The sequence below is a fragment of the Mustela nivalis genome (assembly GCF_964662115.1).
Source record: "Mustela nivalis genome assembly, chromosome: 5".
In the NCBI taxonomy this organism is placed as follows: domain Eukaryota; kingdom Metazoa; phylum Chordata; class Mammalia; order Carnivora; family Mustelidae; genus Mustela; species Mustela nivalis.
The window spans coordinates 70572017-70595339 of record NC_139024.1 but is presented as its reverse complement, the minus strand read 5'-3'; the positions used below and the strand labels follow the sequence as shown (position 1 = coordinate 70595339).

At 38.3% G+C, this 23323-nt stretch overlaps 1 protein-coding gene across 6 annotated transcripts in view; it reads left to right on the top strand.

Moving 5' to 3' along the window:
• The window catches only part of LAMA2 (laminin subunit alpha 2), a 641423-nt gene that overhangs the window by 477153 nt on the left and 140947 nt on the right, over positions 1 to 23323 (top strand). For all 6 annotated transcript variants that reach the window (XM_082731189.1, XM_082731188.1, XM_082731187.1 and 3 more), the window contains 2 exons: positions 1112 to 1254; positions 5235 to 5333. In XM_082731189.1, the coding sequence (XP_082587315.1) occupies positions 1112 to 1254; positions 5235 to 5333 (242 nt within the window). The remainder of the gene's footprint in view (positions 1 to 1111; positions 1255 to 5234; positions 5334 to 23323) is intronic.

The window sequence follows — 23323 nt, the reverse complement described above, 5'->3', positions numbered from 1 at the left end:
ACATATCATAAATATGGTAGCTTGTGCTCCTTGGCATGGAGAAGCTACACCTCATTGCTCTGTTGCAAAGAGTTAGGGAAAAAAAAAAAGAACTAAAAACTTCCAACTGAATATGTACATATTTAAAATCCAGAAGAATTCGTGTACTTTTATTTTAGAAATTCTATTGTTTATGAAATTGATCTAATAGTGAAAAAAACTATCAATTTTTTTTTCTCTCTACTAACTCTACCAACAGTCCCCTTCCACCACACCAAGCTTGAATACTCGCTTTTCCTAATTATCGAGAAGATTATACATAGAGCATTAGCACTTCTGGCTACTTAAGGAATAACATTTTCCTGGCCCTTAGCAATTATTTATCCACAAGACTGAATGAGGTTAATTAGCAAAGCAGGAATTTGTGGGAGTGCGTGTAATGATGGGCAATAACGTGTTGAAAGGCTAAAGAGGAAAAGTTGGCAAGTAAGTCAGTAAGTAAATAAATCCATACATAACATGAGCCAAAAAACACAAATTATAAAAAGAAAAGTTCTTTCTTTTGACTTTTTTTTTTTTATAAAATAATTCTTTTCAGTAGATGTCAAGTGGAAAAGTTGTACAAATTTGGGATAGGCGGCATCCATGGTACGTGAAACACTTGAAGACCCAGTTGCTATAAATGCTCTCCAGGGCACTCCAGGGGAGCACAGTATATTTGAATACAGTTTTAGACACAAGAGCATGTTTTATTCTCTAGTTACAGATGTCCTCTAGATTGCTTATGTGGGAATTGCTGAAGCATTTCTAATGTTCTGTCCCGTGTCTTACCTCTCGTACTTCTGCAATATGCTTGTCCCCCTCAAAATCCATCTGCTTCTCCTCTTTGGTTCCTCAGCTTATGTCCCTGTCCCTATCTCAGCTTCTGGTCAAAGGCATGTCTTCTCGTCTGTTGGTCGTTTCCTCTTTTTTCAACTGTCATCTATTTGAAAGTATTAATTATCTAAGATGGGTAGTGTCATCTCTCACGGAATTATACGTGGGCCATAAAATATTTCATAGCTGAGATCTTTGAATATCTGCTAGGGATGCTTAATGGAAATAAATATTCCTTGTTGTTTCCCTTTCACAGTTTGTGGAGATGAATGCACGGGCCTTCTTCTTGGTGACTTGGCTCGCCTGGAGCAGATGGCTATGAGTATCAACCTCACTGGCCCACTACCTGCCCCATACAAAATGCTGTATGGTCTTGAAAATATGACTCAAGAACTAAAGGTAGGTTGGAGCAGTAACGTCAAGAGCCCGGGAAAAGATGACAGAAGCTTCCCAAGGGGCAGTGGCCAGAATTGCAAATGTTCTTCCCATTGCCCCAAATCAAAGCAAGCAGCCAGGAGGAAATTCAGAGACTTTCTAAACCAGTGTTTTTGAAATTTGAGTATTATACTATAACAGATTGCTATTAAGGGAAAGAGGCTTATGTGCCCTCAGTGCTTGGCCTAAATCAGCTTTATTATGTTATTTAAATATGTACCAACATAAAATCAGGTATAGTTCCCTATACTTATAGCTCTATAAAATCAAAACACATTAATCCTCACAAAAGCCTAAAACACCAATAAAATTAAAATTAAAAACATTAATATAAAATAACAGATGATTTTTGTTGAGAGCAAATTGCTGCTTGCAACAGGAATATGCCCCTAACTACTTCCACACAGGTTCTTTCATCAGTGTGTATGTTACATGTAACCCCTACCGTTTCACGGTATGAACTACAGAGCCCCTCGCAAGGGGTCCTTGGCATCACTTGAGAAGGCCACATGATTTACATGTTCAATCCACCACACAACAGACATGCGTGCAGAGGCGGGTTTTGAGATCAGGTGACCAGATCCATCTCTCAGGGGCCCAGCCTGAATTCCAGAAACGCTTACATTAACATTTAAGCTTCCTGTCAAAATGAAAACTCAAGATTAAAATTTTGTACTAGAGAGCTAGGAGACCTTTGAAAACACTTCACTGAGAACTAATTTGAAAAACACTGTTCTAAAACATTGTTAAAACTTTTGGTAGCGGGTGGGAGTGGAGGAAATGTTAAGGAAATTGAGATTTCATTTGATGAAAAAAGATGGAAAGTAACTCCAAATACACCATCGGTCAGTGATCACGTAGTTTTGAGAAGTCCTGGAGAATTTCGGTATTGCACTTGATTCCCTGGGAGTTTTACAGCTCCTATGCTGTGGTCACTACCCTCAGTCTATGTGGTTATAGCAATAATTTAAGAATCAGGAGAATCGGGGCGCCTGGGTGGCTCAGTGGGTTGGGCCACTGCCTTTGGCTCAGGTCATGATCTCAGGGTCCTGGGATCGAGTCCCGCATCGGGCTCTCTGCTCAGTGGGGAGCCTACTTTTTTCCCCTCTCTCTCTCTCTGCCTGCCTCTCCATCTACTTGTGATCTCTCTCTGTCAAATAAATAAATAAAATCTTTAAAAATCTTTTAAAAATCTTTTTAAAAAAAGAATCAGGAGAATCATCATGTGTTTTACACATTTTTGACTTACTGTATTGTACAAAGATTGGAGAAACAGGTAATATTCAGTTACCACGGGATGCATTATGAATGAGAGTGTAATTCGTGTTGGAACTTGAAGGATAGACACAATTTAATAGGCAGAGAAATGTTGGCAAGGACGGTTTATTCACTAGACACTGGAAGACACTCTTCTAGGGAGTATATTCTATAATCTGAACCATGGCCTTCAAGGCAAGTATTATTAGTCCTATTTTCCAGAAGAGGAAGCCAATAATGATGACAGCAAAAATAACTAACACTCATTGATTAGTATCTCTGTTCAAAGCAATTAACTGACTAAAGCCTCACATGAATTATCATACATAAATCTTATAGAAACTCCAAGAGGTAGGAAAGAAGTACTGTATCATCCATGTTTTTTTCAGGTAGGGAAACTGAAATATAGAAAAGTTACATATGGAACCCAGGATCACACAGCTATTCAATGCAGAGCCAGGATTTGAGTAGGGAAAGGTACTATGACTCTAGGGCCGGGAGAATGAAACTACCTTTGTCAAGCTCAGAGAGAGAGAAAGTAACTTGCCTGGAAAGGCCCAGCCCAGCTTCCCCGGCCCTGGGCTTGTACTCTTGCCATGGAGTCTAAGAGAGTGTGTGAGCCAAAACAGAACTGTGAATTCACAGGACTTGTCTATCAGACATGAGAAGGCAGGCAGGCTAGTAAAAAATAAGGCTAGAAACTTGAGTGGGGTAGGGTGATGTGAAGGACAACCTTGAAAGCCACAATCTTCTCTAAGCACAGACAAAGCCATGGTCTCAAAGATACCAAAGATCCATTTGCTGTTGAATCTGAGTGACCACTGTCCCTTTGGTCATTATAGCTTAGCTAACCTGTGTTCTTCCCTCCTTCTCCATAAGATTCACTAGAACACAGAGGAATCTTGAGTTTACCTTGTAGTAACAGGAGTTTTAATAAGGAAGATACTGACTGGATGTTTTTCTTAGTCCCCCCTTATTCATTCTTTCATTTACTCATGGTCAGCAATGGCTCACAAGCAGATGATCCTCCTTCTGACTTACCATCAGGTCAGTCGTAGCCTCATGTATGCCACAGTGCCTCACTATGTAAGCATTTCATCATCTCACATCATCAAAAGAGGGGTGCCTATAGTCCAGTAGAATATTTTGAGAGAGGGAGAAAGTATAGTCACATGATTTTTATTATAGAATATCTTTATAATTGCTCTATTTTATCATTGTTAATCTCTTATGGGTCTAATTTATGAATTAAACTTTATCCTAGGCTCATATGTATAAGAAAAAAACAGTATATCAGGGTTCAATAGGATCAGTTTCAGGCATCTACTGGGGGTCCTGGAACATGACCCTCCAGGGATGAGGGGGAACTGCTATACATGGGGGGATTACAAAGAAAGGAAATTGAACTAGAAGAGAAAATACTTCAGTAGGACATAAACAATTTTGAAAATACTACCTAAGCACCGGATGAAGTAGTGAAAGGCCCTAATGGAAGAGCTTTTCATCTGTGACCACCACCTGAGCCAAGAGATACAGTCTTCTACCTCCTGAGCGCTGGCTGAGTGTTGGTCAAAACCACCTTGATTTTCCTTCCGTTCCAGTCTTCCTTGAATCTGGGTTTGTGTCCTTCTTTTACAATTTACTTAATACCTGGGTACTTGGGATCCTATCTTAATATTTTAAAAATAGTAAGCAAGTTATTTTACCTCCTTGTTTGTTTCCTTTCTCTGTGTCGGTGCTATCTGGTTCCAGCCTGAGATCACTGAGAAAAGAGTTGAGGTTCTGAGCTCATTGCAACAAGGCAGACACTGCCCACCATGGGGCATGTGGGCATATCTCCAAAGGTCATAGAAAAGACTCTGAGTATTTGGGTTTGTGCTAGGTGTTCTGGGGTAGCTGTAAAGAAGCAGGGGTTTGGGCTGGATTGGGTGCTATTAGGAAGTGGGGGTAATGGATGATTCTAGTGAATCTTACAGGTTAGCTAAGCTATAATGACCAAAGGGACAGTGGTCACTCAGATTCAACAGCAAATGGATCTTTGGTATCTTTGAGACCATGGCTTTGTCTGTGCTTAGAGAAGATTGTGGTGTGATCTTATTTTCTTTCATAGATCCCTGTCACAGGGTGACCTTGTTTAATGTTACTGTTCTGTGACATTGACTATGTTCAACAAGGAAAATGGCCCCTCTGTGAGTGCCTGGCCAAGCCCCCTCCTCTCTTTCTTTTCTGTAAACTGTATCTCTGTTCATTGAAATGGGAGCCTTGAACAATTGGGCAGAGTTCATCTTGACTCTACCCCTTACTGGCCATGTGATCTTGTGCAGGTTTTAACTTTCTTTGAACCACAGTCTCCTCAGACACAAAACAAAATAATATTTACCTCATAGAACTGTTTTAAGAATTAAGTGTGTGTGTGTTGGGGGGGACCCTGGCACATACTAATTTCTCAGTAAATGACTGCAACTTGCATTGCTTGCCAAGATATTCTGCATAGCACTGGAGATATATAGATATAGATACATATATCTATGTATCTTTTCTAGTTGAACCAGTTTCCTTATCTTTTCTTGGAAGATAAGAAGAAGAAATACTTTATATATAAAGGAAAACTGTTGTGTTAAATGTGCAACCCTATGATCACTGCAAAACCATTTACTAAAATGTATATGGGATGAAATCTTTTTCAGCACCTGCTCTCACCTCAGCGGGCCCCAGAGAGGCTCATTCAATTGGCAGAAGGCAATCTGAACATGCTCGTGTCGGAAATGAATGAGCTTCTGACCAGGGTAAGTTGGGAGGGTCATGAATCTCCTTACAGCAGATAGATCATGTGTATTAAGGAAAATTACATCAAATTTCTGAAGTGCAAATCTTGTTGTTTCTAATTCCCAATTTGGGGGAGAAGTAGATGTATCTTAACCTGATACTTCTGCCTCAAAGAAAATCCTGAAGCTCAGTAGCATCAACAGAAGTTGTGATTCTTGGGCAGTGTCAAGGACAAGGGCTAAAAATATCAGTGACAGTGTATTTTGAAAATTCTATCCAGTCACACATAAAAGTTTTTATCAGTTTTGAATTCCAACAACACTGTCTTTGACTATGTAAGGAAAAAGAAAAACAAATGAAAATACTTAAAGGTGCTTTGATCTTATCACGGTATATTTGCATTTGTATAGAAATACAGTTGAAATCAGTATTCCTAACAAAAGAGGAAATCTTTATTGTGAAAATCCAAAGTATTTAAGACACTTTGAAAAGTTAGAATGTAAAATCCCTGTTACATTTATCGGACTTTTTAAGGAATTGGGTGTTTTAAACTTTAAAAAACCTGAAGAAGGTCATTTCTTTTTGCTGTTAGAGAATGAAGAAAACAACACAAAGTCCGCCATCTTGTGGCCAGAAACATGTATGAGCAGAAAACAGGCCTGTAATTTAGGGATCCAGTTTGATTATTTAAAGAGCTTTAAATGATGAAGAATATTGAAGCTAGAATGTCCTTACATATTATCTAGTTCATTTCTTTGTTTATTTGTTCAAGAAGAAATACCTCAGGTCGTGACAATGAAAAGAATTACCACTGGCCATATAATTAACTAAACTCAGAGACCTAAGTAGAACCCAGTCTCCAGGGGCACCTGGGTGGCTCTGTCAGTTAAACATCTGCCTTTGGCTCAGGTCATGATCACATGACCTGGGTCCTGGGATTGAGCCCCATGTCGGGCTCCATGATCAGTGGGGAGTCTGTTGGAGGCTCTCTCTCTCTCTCCCTCTGCTCCCCCTACTCGCAACTCGCACACAGGGACTCTCTTTCTCTGTCTTAAGTAAATATATATATTTTTTAAGATTTTATTTGTTTCTCAGTGGGAGAGAAAGCACAAGCAGGGGGAGAAGCACGCAGGGGGAGAAGCAGGCTTCCCACTGAGCAGGGAGCCAGATGTAGACTCTCGATCCCTAAACCCTAGAATCATGACCTGAGCTGAAGGCAGACACTTGGCCGAGTGAACCACCCATACATATGTATGTAGATGTGTGGAGGGTAATATGGGACAACTGCATGCAAATATGTAATCAAACATGAAATAAAATAAAGGAACAAGAAATGTACCTGAGAAACATAAATGGAATGATTTAATCTCTTTAAGGGTAATTAGGGAAAATTCCATGGACCAGGAAGCATTTCATTTATTCATTCATTTTATTAATACTTATTGGGCAGATACCATGTTCTTGGTACTCTGTCAAAATGACAGACACTGGGAAATAGAGGCATAGGAAAAACTGACACAAGCATTGCTCTCAGTGATTTGATTATAGCTTAATTATTTAAACCTAGAAACAAGAGCTATTTTACTAGGAATTTCAGACCTTTATAATGTCTTAGCCTATATCTTTTTTATCTTCTCAGCAGAAACTCCCATACTGAATAAATTTTTAAAAATAGGCTTCCTGTATTAGAGAAGTTGAAGGTTATAAGAAAAGTTGATTGGAAAGTACAGATGGTTCCCATATGCCCCCTAACTCTATATATACATAGCTTCCCCATTATTAACACCCTCACCCCAGAGTGGTATGCTTATTACAACAAAGCTACACTGACAATCATTGTCATTCAAAGTTCATAGTGTACTTTTTGATTCATTCATGGTGTTTTACATTCTTTAGGTTTTGAGAAATGTTTACTGACATGTGTACACCATTATAGTATCATACAGAGTAGTTTCGCTGCCCTAAAAATGCGCTATGCTCCACCTACTCAAATCTCTCTCCTCTCAAACCCCTGGAAAAGGGATCTTTTTACGGTTCTATAGTTTTGCCTTTTCCAAAGTACCACATAGTTGGAATCACACAGTATGTAGCCTTTTCACATGGGCTTCTTATACTAGGTAATATCCATTTAAGTTTCCTCTATATCTTTTCATGGTTTTATTACTCATTTCTTTTTTAGTACTGACTGATATTTTCCGTTGTCTGATTGTACCACAGTTTATTTATCCATTCATCTGCTAAAGGACATCCTGGTTGCTTCCAAGTTTTGGCAACATGAGTAAAGCTACTATAAACATTTGAGTACATAAGTTTTCAATTCATTTTTGTAAGTAACAAGGAGCTCAATCAGTGAATCATAAAGTAAAAGCATGTTTCGTTTTGTAAGAAATCACCAGACTGTCCTCCAAAGTGGGCAGTGCCATTTTGCCTCTCACCAGCAATGAATACGAATTCCAGTTGCTCCACAACCTCACTAGCGTTTGGTGTTGTCACTGCTTTGAATTTTTGCCATTCTGTTATGTGTGTAGTTGTAGCTCCTTGTTTTAATTTATAGTTCTCTAATGATATATGATACCAAACATCTTCTTATTGGAACCCTCATGAATGGAATTAGTGCCTTTACAAAAGGAACACTTATAGAAAAAAAGATTCTTTTCTGCCTCCTGACCTTATGAGGACACAGTGAAAAATGATACTAGGAAGTGAGTTCTCACCAGACATCAGACCCATGGGGAACTTGATCTTGTGCTTTCCCCCAAATTCCAGAACTATGAGAAATAAACTTTAGTTGTGATAAGCCACCTAATGTATAATATTTGGTTATGGCAGCCCAGATGGACTAAGACAAGTCTTTTCTCATTTCCTTTTTATTTGCATTGTTTGTTTTCTTGTTATTTAACTTTAAGAGGTCTTTGTCTATTTTGGATCATAGCTCTTTATCAGATATGTCCTTCATAAATATTTTTCCCCAGTCAGTGGCTTGCTTTCTCATTCTCATATCTCTCACAGTGCAGAAGTTTATAATTTTAATGAAGTCTAGTTTATCAATTGTTTCTTTCATGTATTTGACTTTGGTGTTATATCTAAAAGTTGTCACCATTTTTAAGGTCACATAGATTTTCTTCTATGTTATCTTCTAGGTGTTTTATAGTTTTATATTTTACATTTAGGTCCAGCATCCAATTTCAGTTAATTTCAGTACTATGTTTAAGTAAATTTGTTATTTTAGAATTATTTTAGATTTACAGAAAAGTTTTAAAGGTAATATAGATATTTCATCTATACTCCATACTCAGTTTCCCCTATTAATTTCTTGGTACAGTGTATCTGTCACAACTAATGAATTAGTATTGATCCATTATTATTAATAAAAACTGTACTTTATTCAGATTTCTTCAGTTTTCACTTAACACTTAAAATCTGTATTATTCCAGAATCTCATTCCAGGATACTGCATCACATTTTATGTCATCATGTCTTTTAGGCTATGGACTGAGATTTAGACTTCCTTGTTTTTGACGATTTGGTAGTTTTAACTAGCTCATGTATTTTGTAGGATGTCCCTCACTGGGGTTTGTCTCATGTTTTTGTGGTAAGTATAGAGTTATGGGTTTTTGTGGGAAAGGCTAAAGAGGATAAAGTATCATTTTTATCATTTTATCATTTTTATTACATCAAATTAAGAACCCATGTAATCAGTGTGTCTTATTATCTTGATTACCTGCTAAGGTAATGTTTACCAGATTTGTCCACTGTAAATTTACCCTTTTTCTAAGACCATTTTTATCTGTGCATTCTTCAGATTTTATAACACAAAAAGCCTAGAAATAAGACTACTGAAAGCAAAGATCTCTTCAATGAAGTGGGGATGAGGAGGAAATGAAAATCCTCATTTATCAATTAAACTTGTCTCTATCACATTTATAATTAGAAACATAAATATCATGGAAACTTTAAATACTCAAATCAGCATGATCAATTCTTCCCTTGTGGTCAAGCTGCATGAAAATCAAAAGGTGAATTGATACATATGGAATCATCACAGAAGGCTACATTATGGAAATATCCAATAGTATTATCCTGAGACCACCAGTACCTTTATCTCATGGCCTTGAATGATCCAGCATTGGATGTGGTGGCCATGACTTTCATGGCTACATTAGAGGAGACATTGCCTTAAATTAGGAGCCCATATAGGAATTACTTAGGGCAAGGGCTCACTTCCAAAGGTTGTGATGTAATTGTTCTGAGAGGGGCAGTAAGTGCACTGGGATTTTCAAGAGCTCTTCCAATGATTCTGATGTCAGCCAAGGTTGAAAACTGTGAGCTTATACTCACCTGATAATTTCAGCTACCATTCTGCAGGAGAGTTCTTTCACTGGTACAGCCAGTATTTTTTTTATTATTAATTATTTTTATTCACATATAATGTATTATTCGCCCCAGGGGTACAGGTCTGTAAAATGTCAAGCTTCTCCATTTCACAGCACTCATCATATCACATACTCTCCCCAGTGTCCATAACCCAACCACCCTCTCCCTACCCACTTCACCCAGCAATCCTCAGTTTGTTTTGTGAGACTAAGAGTCTCTTATGGTTTTTTCTCCCTCCCAACCCCATCTTGTTTCATTTTTTCCTTCCCTACCCCCCAAACCCCCCAACCCCGCCTCTCAAATTCCTCATATCAGAGAGGTCATATGATAATTGTCTTTACCTGATTGACTTATTTCACTAAGCATAATACCCTCTAGTTTCATCCACGTCATTGCAAACGGCAAGATTTCATTTCTTTTGATGGTTGCATAGTATTCCATTGTATATATGTACAACTGCTTCTTTATCCATTCATCTGTTGATGGACATCTTGGTTCTTTCCATAGTTTGACTATTGTGGATATTGCTGCTATAAACATTCGGGTGCACGTGTCCCTTCAGATCACTACATTTGTATCTTTACAGTAAATACCCAGTATTGTGATTGTTGTAGAGTAGTTCTATTTTCTACTTTTTGAGGAACCTCCATGCTGTTTTCTGGAGTGGCTGTATTCCCACCAGCAGTGTAGGAGGGTTCCCCTTTCTCCCCTTTCTCCCCATCATTTCCTGACTTGTTAATTTTAGACATTCTGACAGGTGTGAGGTGATATCTCATTGTGGTTTTGATTTATATTTCTCTGATGCCAAATGATGTGGAGCACTTTTTCATGTGTCTGTTGGCCATGTGGATGTCTTCTTTGCAGAAATGTCTGTTCATGTCCTCTTCCCATTTCTTGATTGGATTATTTGTTCTTTGGGTGTTGAGTTTGATAAGTTCTTTATAGATTTTGGATACTAGCCCTTTATCTGATATGTCGTTTGAAAATACCTTCTCCCATTCTGTCAGTTGTCTTTGGTTTTGTTGACTATTTCCGTTGCTGTGCAGAAGCTTTTGATCTTGATGAAGTCCCAATAGTTCATTTTTGCTCTTGCTTCTCTTGCCTTTGGCAATGTGTCTAGGAAGAAGTTGCTGCAGCTGAGGTTGAAGAGGTTGCTGCCCGTGTTCTCCTCAAGGATTTTGATGGATTCCTTTCTCACATTGAAGTCTTTCATCCATTTGGAGTCTATTTTTGTATATGGTATAAGGAAATGGTCCAGTTTCATTCTTTTCCATGCGGCTATCCAATTTTCCCAATATCATTTCTTGAAGACACTGGTTTTGTTTTGTTTTGTTTTTTCCATTGGACATTCTTTCCTGCTTTGCAAAGATTAGTTGACTATAGAGTTGAGGGTCTATTTCTGGGCTCTCTATTCTGTTCCATTAATCTGTGTGTCTGTTTTTGTGCCAGTACCATACTGTCTTAATGACAGTTTTGTAATAGAGCTTGAGGTCCAGAATTGTGGTGCCACCAACTTTGGCTTTCTTTTTCAACATTCCTCTGGCTATTTGGGGTCTTTTCCAGTTCCACATAAATTTTAGGTGTTTTTTTCCATTTTTTTTTGGGGGGGGGGGAGAAATGGTGGTATTTTGATAGGTATTTTATTAAATGTGTAGATTGCTTTAGGTAGCATAGACATTTTTACAATACTTGTTTTTCCAGTCCATGAGTATGGAACGTTTTCCATTTCTTTGTGTCTCCTCAATTTGTTTCATGAGTACTTTATAGTTTTCTGAGTACAGATTCTTTGCCTCTTTGGTTAGGTTTATACCTAGGTATCTTGTGGTTTTTGGTGCAGTTGTAAATGGGATTGACTTTTTAATTTCTCTTTTCTCTGTCTTTTTGTTGATGTAAAGAAATGCAACTGATTTCTGTGCATTGATTTTATATACTGACACTTTACTGAATTCCTGTATGAGTTCTAGCAGTTTTGGAGTGAAGTTTTTTGAGTTTTCCACATAAAGTATCATATCATCTACAAAGAGTAATAGTTTGACTTCTTCTTTGTCGATTCAAATGCCTTTTATTTCTTTTGTTGTCTGATTGCTGAGGCTAGGACTTCTAGTATCATTTTGAATAGCACTGATAATAGTGGACATCCCTGCCGTGTGTGTTCCTGACCTTAGGGGAATAGCTTTCAGTTTTTCCCCCTTGATAATAACATTAGCTGTGGGTTTTTCATAGATGGCTTTGATAATATGGAGGTATGTACCATCTATCCCTACACTTTGAAGAGCTTTGATCAAGAAATTGTGCTGTACTTTGTCAAGTGCTTTTTCAGCATCTATTGAGAGTATCATATGGTTCTTGTTCTTTCTTTTACTAATGTATTCTATCACATTCATTGATTTGCAGATGTTGAACCAACCTTGCAGCCTTCCTTGCAGGAATAAAGCATTCCTTGCAGGAATAAATCTTACTTGGTCATGGTGAATAATCCTTTTTATGTACTGTTGGGTCCTATTGGCTAGGATTTGGGTGAGAATTTTCACATCCATGTTCATCAAGGATATTGATCTGTAATTCTCCTTTTTTGGTGGGGTCTTTGTCAGATTTGGGGATCAAGGTAATGCTGGTCTCAAAAAATGGGTTTGGAAGTTTTCCTTCCATTTCTATTTTTTTGGAACAGTTTCAGGAGAATAGGCATTAATTCTTCTTTAAAAGTTTGATAGAATTCCCCTGGGAAGTCACCTGGCCCTGGGCTCTTGTTTGTTGGGAGATTTTTGATGACTGCTTCAATCTCCTTACTCGTTATGGCTCTGCTCAGGTTTTCTATTTCTTCCTGGTTCAGTTGTCATAGTTTATATTCCTCTAGGAATGCATCCATTTCTTCCAGATTGTCAAATTTGCTGGCATATAGTTGCTCATAATGTGTTCTTATAATTGTTTGTATTTCTTTGGTTTGGGTTGTCATCTCTCCTCTTTCATTTATGATTTTATTTATTTGGGTCCTTTCTCTTTTATTTTCGATAAGTCTGGCCAGGGGCTTATCAATCTTATCAATTCTTTCAAAGAACCAGCTCCTAGTTTCGTTAATTTGTTCTATTATTCTTTTGGTTTCTATTTCATTGATTTCTGCTCTGATCTTTATGATTTCTCTTCTCCTGCTGGGTTTAGGCTTTCTTTGCTGTTCTTTCTCTAGCTCCTTTAGGTGTAGGGTTAAGTTGTGTACTTGAGATCTTTCTTGTTTCTTGAGAAATGCTTTCATCACTATATACTTTCCTCTCAGGACTGCCTTTGCTGTGTCCCAAAGATTTTGAACAATTGTGTTTTCATTTTCACTTTTTCCATGAATTTTTTCAATCCTTCTTTAATTTCTTGGTTGACCCATTATTCTTTAGTAGGATGCTTTTTAGCCTCCAAGTATTTGAATTATTTCCAACTTTCCTCTTGTAATTGAGTTTTAGCTTCAGAGTATGGTAGTCTGAAAATACGCAAGGAATGATCCCAATCTTTTGGTACCTGTTGAGACCTGATTTATGACCCAGGGTGTGATCTATTCTGGAAAATATTCCATGTGCACTATAGAAGAATGTGTATTCTGTTGCTTTGGGATGGAATATTCTGAATATATCTGTGATATCCATCTGGTACAGTGTGTCATGTAAAGCCTTTATTTCTTTGTTGATCTTTTGATTGGATGACGTGTCCATTTCAATGAGGGGTTTAGGGTCCCCTACTATTACTTTATTATTGTCAATGTGTTTCTTTGATTTTATTATTAATTGGTTTATAAAATTGGCTGCTCCCATGTTAGGGGCATAGATATTTAAAATTGTTAAATCTTCTTTTTGGACGGACCCTTTAATCATGTTATAGGATCCTTCCTCATCTCTTATTATAGTCTTTGGCATAAAGTCTAATTGATCTGATATAAGGATTGCCACCCCAGCTTTCTTTTGATGTCGTTAGCATGATAAATTGTTTTCCACCCCCTCACTTTAAATCTGGAGGTGTCATTGCATCTAAAATGAATTTCTTGTAGATAGCGTATCAGTGGGTCTTGTTTTGTTTTGTTTTATCCATTCTGATATCCCATGTCTTCTGACTGGAGCATTTAGCTCATTTACATTTAGGGTAACTATTGAAAGGTACAAATTTAGTGCCATTGTATCCCATAAGGTGAATATTACTGTATATTGTCTCTGTTCCTTTCTGATCTACTACTTTTAGGCTCTCTCTTTGCTTAGAGGACCCCTTTCAATATTTCTTGTAGGGCTGGCTTGGTGTTTGCAAATTCTTTCAGTTTTTGTTTGTCCTGGAAGCTTTTTATCTCTCCTTCTATTTTCAATGACAGCCTAGCTGGATGTGTTCTTGGCTGAATATTTTTCTCATTTAATGCTTTGAATATATCATGCCAGTTCTTTCTGGCCTGCCAGGTCCCTATAGATAAGTCTGCTGCCAACCTAACATTTCTACCGTTGTATTTTACAGACTTCTTGTCCCAAGATGCTTTCAGGATTTTCTCTTTGTCACTACAACTTGTAAGTTTTACTATTAGATGACAGGGTGTGGACCTATTTTTTTTTATTTTGAGGGCAATTCTCTGTGTTGCCTGGATTTTGATGTGCGTTCCTTTTACTGTAGTAGGGAAATTCTCTTCTATAATTTGCTCCAATATACCTTCGGCCCCTCTCTCCCTTTCTTCATCTGGGATCCCAATTATTCTAATATTGTTTCATCTTACAGTATCACTTACCTCTTGAATTCTTCCCTTGTGGTCCAGTAGTTGTTTGTCTCTCTTTTGCTCAGCTTCTTTATTCTCTGTCATTTGGTCTTCTATTTAACTAATTTTCTCTTCTGCCTCATTTATCCTAGCAGTAAGAGCCTCCATTTTTTATTGCACCTCATTAATAGCTTTTTAAATTTCAATTGGTTAGATTTTAGTTCTTTTATTTCTCCAGAAAGGGATTTTATTTCTCCAGAATGTGTTTCCCTAATATCTTCCATGCTTTCTTTGAGCCCAGCTAACACCTTGATAATTGTCATTCTGAACTCTAGTTCTGATAGTACTAATGTCCGTATTGATTAGGTCCCTAGCCATCAGTACTGCCTCTTGTTGTTTTTTTGGTTGTTTGGGTTTTTTTTTTTTTTTGGTGTTTGTTTGTTTGTTTGTTTGTTTTTGTGGTGTTTTTCTGCCTTGTCATTTTATCCAGATAAGATTATATGCATGGGAGAATAAAATACTAAAAGGCTGGCAAAGACTCCAGAAAAATGTAAGCTAACTAAATCAGAAGAGAACCAAAACTGGGGAGAGAAGAGAGAGAAAAAAAGAAATAAAAATTTAAAATTTTTTTAAAAAGCATATATATACTTATTAAATAAACACACACACACACACACACACACACACACACACTGTATTAGGGAAATTCTCTTCCCTAATATTATAGAGCCAGCCACTTGATTTTGGGTGTGTTCTGGTCTCTTAGAAGAAACTACCTCCCAAAATATTAAAGAAAGAAAAAAAAAAATATATATATATATATATATATACACACTCACACACAAAATAAGGGTAAACACAATGAAGGAATGGACTATGACTGTAAATATGAAAATTTCAAAAAAAAATTTTTAAAGGAATGGATAAGATGGTTAGAAAAAGAAAAAAGAGAGAGAGAAGAGAATGTGACCCGGCTGGAGACTAGAACAAAGCCATGAGCTAGATTTAGGGTATATTTTGATCTATTAGAAGAAATTGTATACTAAAATTTTAAAGAAAATAAAATCTATATGTATACAAAAAATAAGGTTAACTATAATGAAGGGATAAAATACGGCTATAACAATGAAGACTTAGATTTTTTTTAAAAAGTTACTGTTAAGTTAAACTAGTTAAAAATATTATTAAAAGAGGAAAGAGGAAATTTTTAAAAAATGGAATGAGAAAAAATAAAATTTAAAAAGTTAACTTTGCAAGACTAAAGGATCATGGGGAAAAAGTCATGAATTCTATGCATTGCTTTCCCTTAGCTCTGGAGTTCTGTTCTTGTTGATCGGTGAATTTGGTCTTGGCTGGGTGTTCTTGCTGATCTTCTGGGGGAGGGGACTGTTGCCACAGGTCTCAAATGTCTTTGCCCAAGGCGGAATGCACCACCCTTGCCAGGGGCCAGGCTAAAGCATCTGCTCGGATTCACTCTTGCGAGCTTTTGTTCCCTGAATGCTTTTTGTAGACCTCTAGAGAACAGAAATGAAAATGGCAGCTTCCCAATCTCCAGCCTGGAGGAGCCCAGAGTTTGCAGCCCTACTTCTCATTGTGCCATCAGAGAAAAGCAGTCAATCCCTCCCATCTCCCTGGTCACCAGCTGCACTCCAAGCTCACTCAGCTTGTGACTGAGTATTTCTATTTCTGGCGCACAGCCCTGTTTGGAGTCTCCAAACCCAGCAGATTCCTGCCACAAGTTCCTGCACCACTCCTCCCAGAGAAGGAAGTAGGGGGTCTCTCTGATCTGCCACTTGCAGGGTCCCTGCTCAAAGAGCAGTTCTTTGACTGTACCTTGGATCTGGTTTAAGGTAACCCCAACCTGAGAGCTCCATCTCTGTAGTCAACTTCCCTGCTCTGATAGCAGGGAGTTCTGCCACACTCAGACACCCCCGATCCTTCTGCAACCCTGTGGGACCTGAAACCACACTCTCCCCACAAGGATTCCAACCCCACTTAGCCTTTGGAGCAATGTCCCTCAGAGGCGCAGATTTCTAAAAGTTCCGATTTTGTGCCCCGCTGCTCCACTGCATGCCCAGAGCCAGCCCCTCCCCCTCCCCACAGTCTATCCTCCCGTCATTTCTGATTGACTTCTCCACATGTTCTACCTTCCAGAAAGTCGTCAGTTTTCTGTTCGTAGGATTCCTGCTCTTCTTCTCTTCTATCTCCTGTTGAGTTTTCAGGTGTTCAGAATGGTTTGATAACTATCTAACTGAACTCCTGGGACCTGATGTCATTTCAGTCTGCTACTCCTCTGCCATGTTGCCTCCTTCCACATAAAACTTTTTTTCACAAAGTGTTATGAATAGTTGTGAAAGCACTCTCTTATTGGGGAAATCATCTTTTAAAATAGCATAGAATATGCTCATCCTTGAAGAGCTTTATGACTTCTGAATAATTAAAACGTTATGTTTTGGTAGTTGAATAGACTGATCCTTGGTCCAGCTGATGGTAGAATGCAGGGAGACCATCCAGTCTTTTTGATGCTTTTTCTTTTCTTCTTTGTTTGTTAACTAGTTGCTTTATGAATAATGCATTCGTTAGATTTGTTAAAGCATTTGGTGAGTCTTATCCTACATAGCTGGTGTAGGAGCTTGCCCTTTCTCCTACAAGTGCTTTTATATTTTATGCTCATTTTTTTTTCTTAGAGCAGTCTAGTTCTCTAATACTGTGATAAAGAGAATCACATTCCTCCCTGAACTAACACTTAACATGCATTTTGTATAATTTATAGTGCAAATATTACATAGGCAAAATATTACATAATCATATATCTCTTTCAATGTATTTTGATTTATTGCCATCTGATTTCCCTCTTGAAATGTAAGTTTCTTGAACATAGGAATTAAATTCAGCATATTTGAACTGTCCTACAATGTGGGTAACTACTGAGATGCTTTTTGATGCCAACTCCACATACCTCCATAGCTACTGTTCTTAGTTCTCTCTTCTGTTTCACAGCCAAAGTTTTTGAAAGCCTTGGAGACAGTTCTGCATTCACTTCTCACTCCACTGCAATTTAAATTTTCTCTCCAAGCTTGCTACTAAAGCTATTTCTAGATGATAACCAATGACAAGTTGGTCATTAAATCCAATGAAAACTTTAATTTACTTGAACCCACTTTAGCAGTTGTCATTTTTGACCCTTCCTTCCTTCTTGACCTATTCTCCTCTAGTTTACTCTTAATTCTCTGTCCTTTTATTCTCAGGCTCTTATTCTGCCCATCCCTTAAGAATTGGTTTTCTTGGGGTGCAGTCATCAATCTGCATCTTTTCTCACTTGTAAATTCTTTCTTTGGGCTTTAATTGCCGTGTATATGCTGATTATTCAGAAATCTATATTTTCTTTTTAAAGTATTTTATTTATTTATTTGACACAGAGAGAGATCGTAAGTAGGCAGAGAGGCAGGCAGAGATGAGGGAAAGCAGGTTCCCTGCTGAACAGGGAGCCCGAATGTGGGGCTTGATCCCAGTACCCTGAAACCATGACCTGAGCTGAAAGCAGAGGCTTAACCCACTGAGATACCCAGGTGCCCCCCAAATCTATATTTTCAAGACAGACATTATTCTGCTTCAGTCCCAAAAACCTAGCTGCTGATTGGACATCACAAATTAATCTCATCATCTTCCTCTTAAAACCCATTCTTTCTCCTGTTTAGAGCATCTCAGTAATTTGTCCTCCAATATGTAGTCAATTTCCACCCCCCCAAAATTATTAAGTTACCCTTTACTCTACCTTCATTTTCAACTGAATCCAGTTCAGTATCCTTGTATGATCTCTCTTTATAAGCCATTTCCAACTCCAACCAATTATTAATCATATGACAGAGTAAACTCTCCAAATCATGGATCTCATCATGTCACTCTCCTTTAGATTCTACAACAGCTCTCCATTTTGTTTAGCATGACATATGATGCTCTTCCATTGTGATCTGATTCTTGCTTAACTGCCCAGCCTCATCTTTCTGGTTATCTGGACCCTGATGCATTTAACATATAAGCCAGAAAGCTAGAAATTTTTCTTGGTCCTTTATCTTCCTCATGGGCCTCCCACTTATTCAACCCATTACCAAATGCAGAGGATTGCTCTTCTTGTACAGATCTCCTCTCCACTACCCAACTCTCATTCCAGCTCCATAATCTTTAGTTTGAAATGGCCACAGTGGCTTTCTAGCTACTACTTCTCCTTTTACTCTTGTTTTCCTTCCACTCTGTTCTCTACAGTGTAGCCAGAATACACTTTTGCTATTCCAGATTAGAAGATGTCATCTGAGTGCTTAAACTCATCCTTCCAACTTTTCATTGCTCTTAGGTTAAAGCCTCAAATCCTCTTGCTGGCTGAGTCTCCTACCTGTGCTTCTGGCCATCTGCATTCCAGCCATACTGCCCTTCAGTTACCTCATCTCACCACAGCCTTTCCGCCTTTCCACATGTTTTTTTAGCCTTTGAAGTAAATCACCTTCTCCTGTATCTTGTTAACTTCTATTCATTCCAGTTTACCTTTCAAACCTCAATTATGGAACCCTGCCCTCTGAGAGACATTTTAGGTGTCTTATACTACTGTCTCACACTACTGTACTTTTTCTTCAGTTTGTAATTATAAATTTATTTTCATGATCACTCAACAAATACTTCTCTACTCTATCAGACTGTAGGCTTGAAAAGCGCAGGAGTTATGTCCTTTAATTTTTTTATTTTTCTCATCACAGTATCACCGATGTCATGCACACAGTAGTTCAGTAATTTGTTTAATTAATTAACTGTGAATAATTTAATAGCATTTGAACAACTAGATGACAAGTAGAAAAACTCAAAATAAGCACTGGTTTTTTTAATGTCTCAAAAATACACTAAAATCAGGCATGTATTTATAATTATATTCAGTTGGATGTTTTACTTCTTTGATAATCATCTCCTAAATGTTTATCCATAAGGTAAGAATAATATGTAATAAACTGAACTATATAAAATATCAGAATTCAGCTATATTTGCATTGTCTTTTACTGCCTATTTAAAATCAAATTTAAATCAAATTATTTTGGAAATGATTAACTACTTTTTAAATGACTTAAGTGCCAACAATATTGTATGTTTACCTTATTTATAGTGTTAAGAAGTTTAAGTTGTCAGCAATGTTTTTTATTTCTGCTATTATATTTTAAAAGAGAGATAAAGAGAATATCAAGCACATCACACTTGTTCAGTTTGGAACTCTTAAAACTAACACCTGAACTATTTAGGGAGAAATTGTATAGAAGTCACTTATTACCATTCCAGAGAGCCACCTGGCTTCTCCCTATCGCTTTTTTTGTGTATTGCCTAATAGCTTGCCCGAGGAGTACTTTACTGACACTTAGATTTACAAAACTGGTAGTTTTTGAAGACGACCCTTGAGAATATCATATAAATGATTAGATCTGAACTTTAATTTTAGCAGGAAGCCATATAAATCTGCAAATGCAAAAGCGAATGGCATCTAAGCAATGTTGTCTATTCACTAGTTAGTTTTGCCCCATTAAATTCTAGTTTTAACATAAAGAAAGCAGAAAATGAAAGACACTAGTAATATCCAACCAAGAAAATTATGTGCAGATTTCAAGAGGCACAGTGAGAACTGCTTGAGCTAAAGCAAGAAAGTAACAGCTACATTGTTCAGAAGTAAATTAATGCATGCCTAATGGTAATGCATGCTGTCTAATATAAATACTCCAAAAAAAAAAGAAAAAATAAAAATAGAAGGAAAAAATACCTAGCTTAGTGAACTTGAATTTAAAAAAAGATAATCAAAGGTAAAAGAGATACACAAGGTACTGCTTAAGGCGTCAGTTAGAAAGAAACACTGGAAAGATTGTAGAACTGAGGTAAGAGGATTTAAAAATAAGAAAATCAAAGATAGAGAATGAACGGAAGATTGTACAACATAGTAGGATAAATGAGAAGACATTTGTCAAATATTCAAAGGACAAGATAATAGTGAACAGGAGGGAATATGATTAAGGCATAGAATGGCATTTTAATAAGATGCAAGGAGAGCCAAACTGAATCAGACAGAGAGCTCCTCTCATGTAGTAGTTAGCATTCATCTGTAACATTATCAATAGCCTGTCCTGGGTGAAACTGATTGTCATGAATTTCACCATGATACTGCAATCTATCACCACTCTGCATAGGTGATCGCGCATTTGTCATAGGCTTCCTTTATGGAGTCTCTCATGGGTGGTTTTGACAAGGGTGACTCTTCAATTTAATTACTGTGTAATAAGACATGACTTTTAAAAATGTCTGTATATGATGTTCTGCCATAGATTTTTAAATATGTTAATTTACTAAAGCCTTAAGGTGATATACTTCAAGTACTACCTGAGCTCAAGCAGCGTCCCTCCTCCCATCCAGAAGGCTCAACTTTTTCATGTATTTTCCTCGTCTTCCCAGATATTAGCATAATATAAGTTAGTGCTAGAAATGGACAAAATATAAAAATTTGTGTTTTGCCCCCAATTCCCTGTCTGTATGAGTTCAGAGGAGGCACTTACCCTCTCCATAACTACTCTTTTGTCAGTATAATAATAGGGATTATGCCCTCTGTGTATCTTTAAAGGCAGGAAGAGTAAATGAGACACAAGAGAATATTACAAGCCCTTCTGAACACACATATCAATCCAGGGTGTGGTTGAGCCTGACATTATCGCTCACCTTTTAGAGAGCTAATACCATGAGTCAATGCCTTTTTTTTTTTAACCAGGAACCTCACATTTCCTCCGCTTCTGGAGCACCGCCGAGAGGGGCGGCTCTTCTTATCTCTGCAGGGGAAGGCTACCTTCTCCCCCAGTAAGCACTGTGCTGGCCCTAAAGAGTTCTGCCTCATCCCAACCCCAACCCTGCCTGCACCCACATGCTCTTTGGTGTGTAACTGCAGGTTAGTCTTTAATGACCATGAGGCCAGTGACAAGAAAGAAGTGTAGTTGGGACTGAGGGTCTGGTGCCTGGCTGTCCTCCTAAACAAGCTTCCCATTAGGCTCTGAAAAGCACCCAGAAACTGCCCAGCTATCCGCATTCAACTGGCAAACCTAGCACCTGGCAGAAGGCCAGTTTGCATGGTATTGGGAAGGCATAGAGATTTGTTTGTTTGTTTGTTTCCTCCAACAGATGTTGGAACTTCAAAGGGATTTGTAGATAATTCAATATACCAGCGAATCACTCAATATCTACTTTGCCTGGCACTCTGAGGAATGAATGAATAAATAAATAAATAAGACCTAGCCCCAGCCCCAAGGACAGAGATAGGTAGACATGGAAAAACACCAAATAAAGTAATTACTCAACATCATCATGAATGGTGGTAATGATCGTTGTTTTTAAAAATCTAAGAAAGGGTCCTACCCAGTGGCTAGCAGACCCAGTGCGGAGCTGCCTGGTTGCACCAAGCAGGTTACCCTTCAGACCGTCCAGCAACAGGATTGACATTGACCCCAGCGAGACAGTGGAGTCACCAAAGAGAAGGTTGAGTCTGAAAAGGGAGAAAGATGTCTTTCCTATAGATGTCTTTCCTATAGCAGGCCAAAAATTAATTTATTCTGGCAAAGTCCTCCATGATGATACTGGTCTAAAAGTATATCAAATTGATGAAGAATCCTGGAGGTGCTTATGGTGCCAATACCTAAAGCTGTCACAGCACAGTACCAGCTACAGCCCAGCCATCACATCCTGCCATGGAACCACTGTTAGCTCCTCCCTGGTGTGGGCTGTTGCTTGGGGCCCCACCCATGCCCCTGCTTCAAGCACCAGTGGCTATAAGCCCACCATCAACAGAGGGTACATCAGGAGAGTCTTCTTGGCCAAACTGTTTGAAGACGCAACAGGTGTGTGTGTGTCACAGGGCAGTCTTGTAAGAACATGGTAACCAAGATCATATCCATGGGTCATGAAGGCCAGCAAATGATTGCTGCTCTGAGAGTCTGTTCTAACTACCCTGACAGAGTAGTGGAGCCTCTTTCTATGGGAATCCTGGAGATAGAGAAAGTCAGACTGTGGTTGATTCCCTCCTCAGCAGCTAGCACGAGGGCTGGCTCCCCAGTCTTCAGTGGCTGCAGCTGCAGCGACCCTACAACAAGTTCTGGAGAAGACCATTTGAATTCCTATGGATCAGCCTCAGTTTCAACAGATGAGACAAATGACTCAAAAGAATCCTTCCCTGCCTCTAGCATTGTGGCAAGAGGCCAAGAACATTCTCAACTCCTGCAACAGATTAGTCAAACCCAGGAACATTTGATTCTGGTGTTAAATGGACCAGGTTAAGAAGTAGGTGGGTCAAGGAGCTGGGGGAGCCCAGATGGGAGGCGACAGTGGTCGAGTTGCAGTAGGTGGAATTGAGTCTGTGAGCTACACTCAATGAGCACCTCCAGACTAAGAAGCCACAGAAAGATTAAAGGCACTCGGATTTCCTGAAGGACTTGTGCTATGAACATAGTTTACTTCTGAGAAGAATGAGAACTTGGCTGTCAATTTTCTTCTACACCAAAACGTTGATGAAGCTGGAAAGGGACTTTTTTTGCTCTGATGTTTCACAGCAGGTCACCATACTGCATTTACTGGTTGTCTCTGATGACTTGGGCTCCTGTGCATGATAGCTGGTATAAGGTAGGAGATGGGTGAGGGTGGGGGTAAAAGGCAGGGGTAAATACGTACACATCTGCTGCAGTTAGCAGATGCCACAGATCTATGCAGTGTGTAAAATTCATACAAATCAAAGTCAGATTTTGCAGGTCTCTATTTCTTCTATAAAATGTTTAGAAACTTTTCCTAGGTTTCACATTTTTTTTTTTTTTTTTTAGTGTATCGAATCCAAAAATTAAGTGTAATGCCCTGCTTCCCATTTCTTTGACTAAACATTG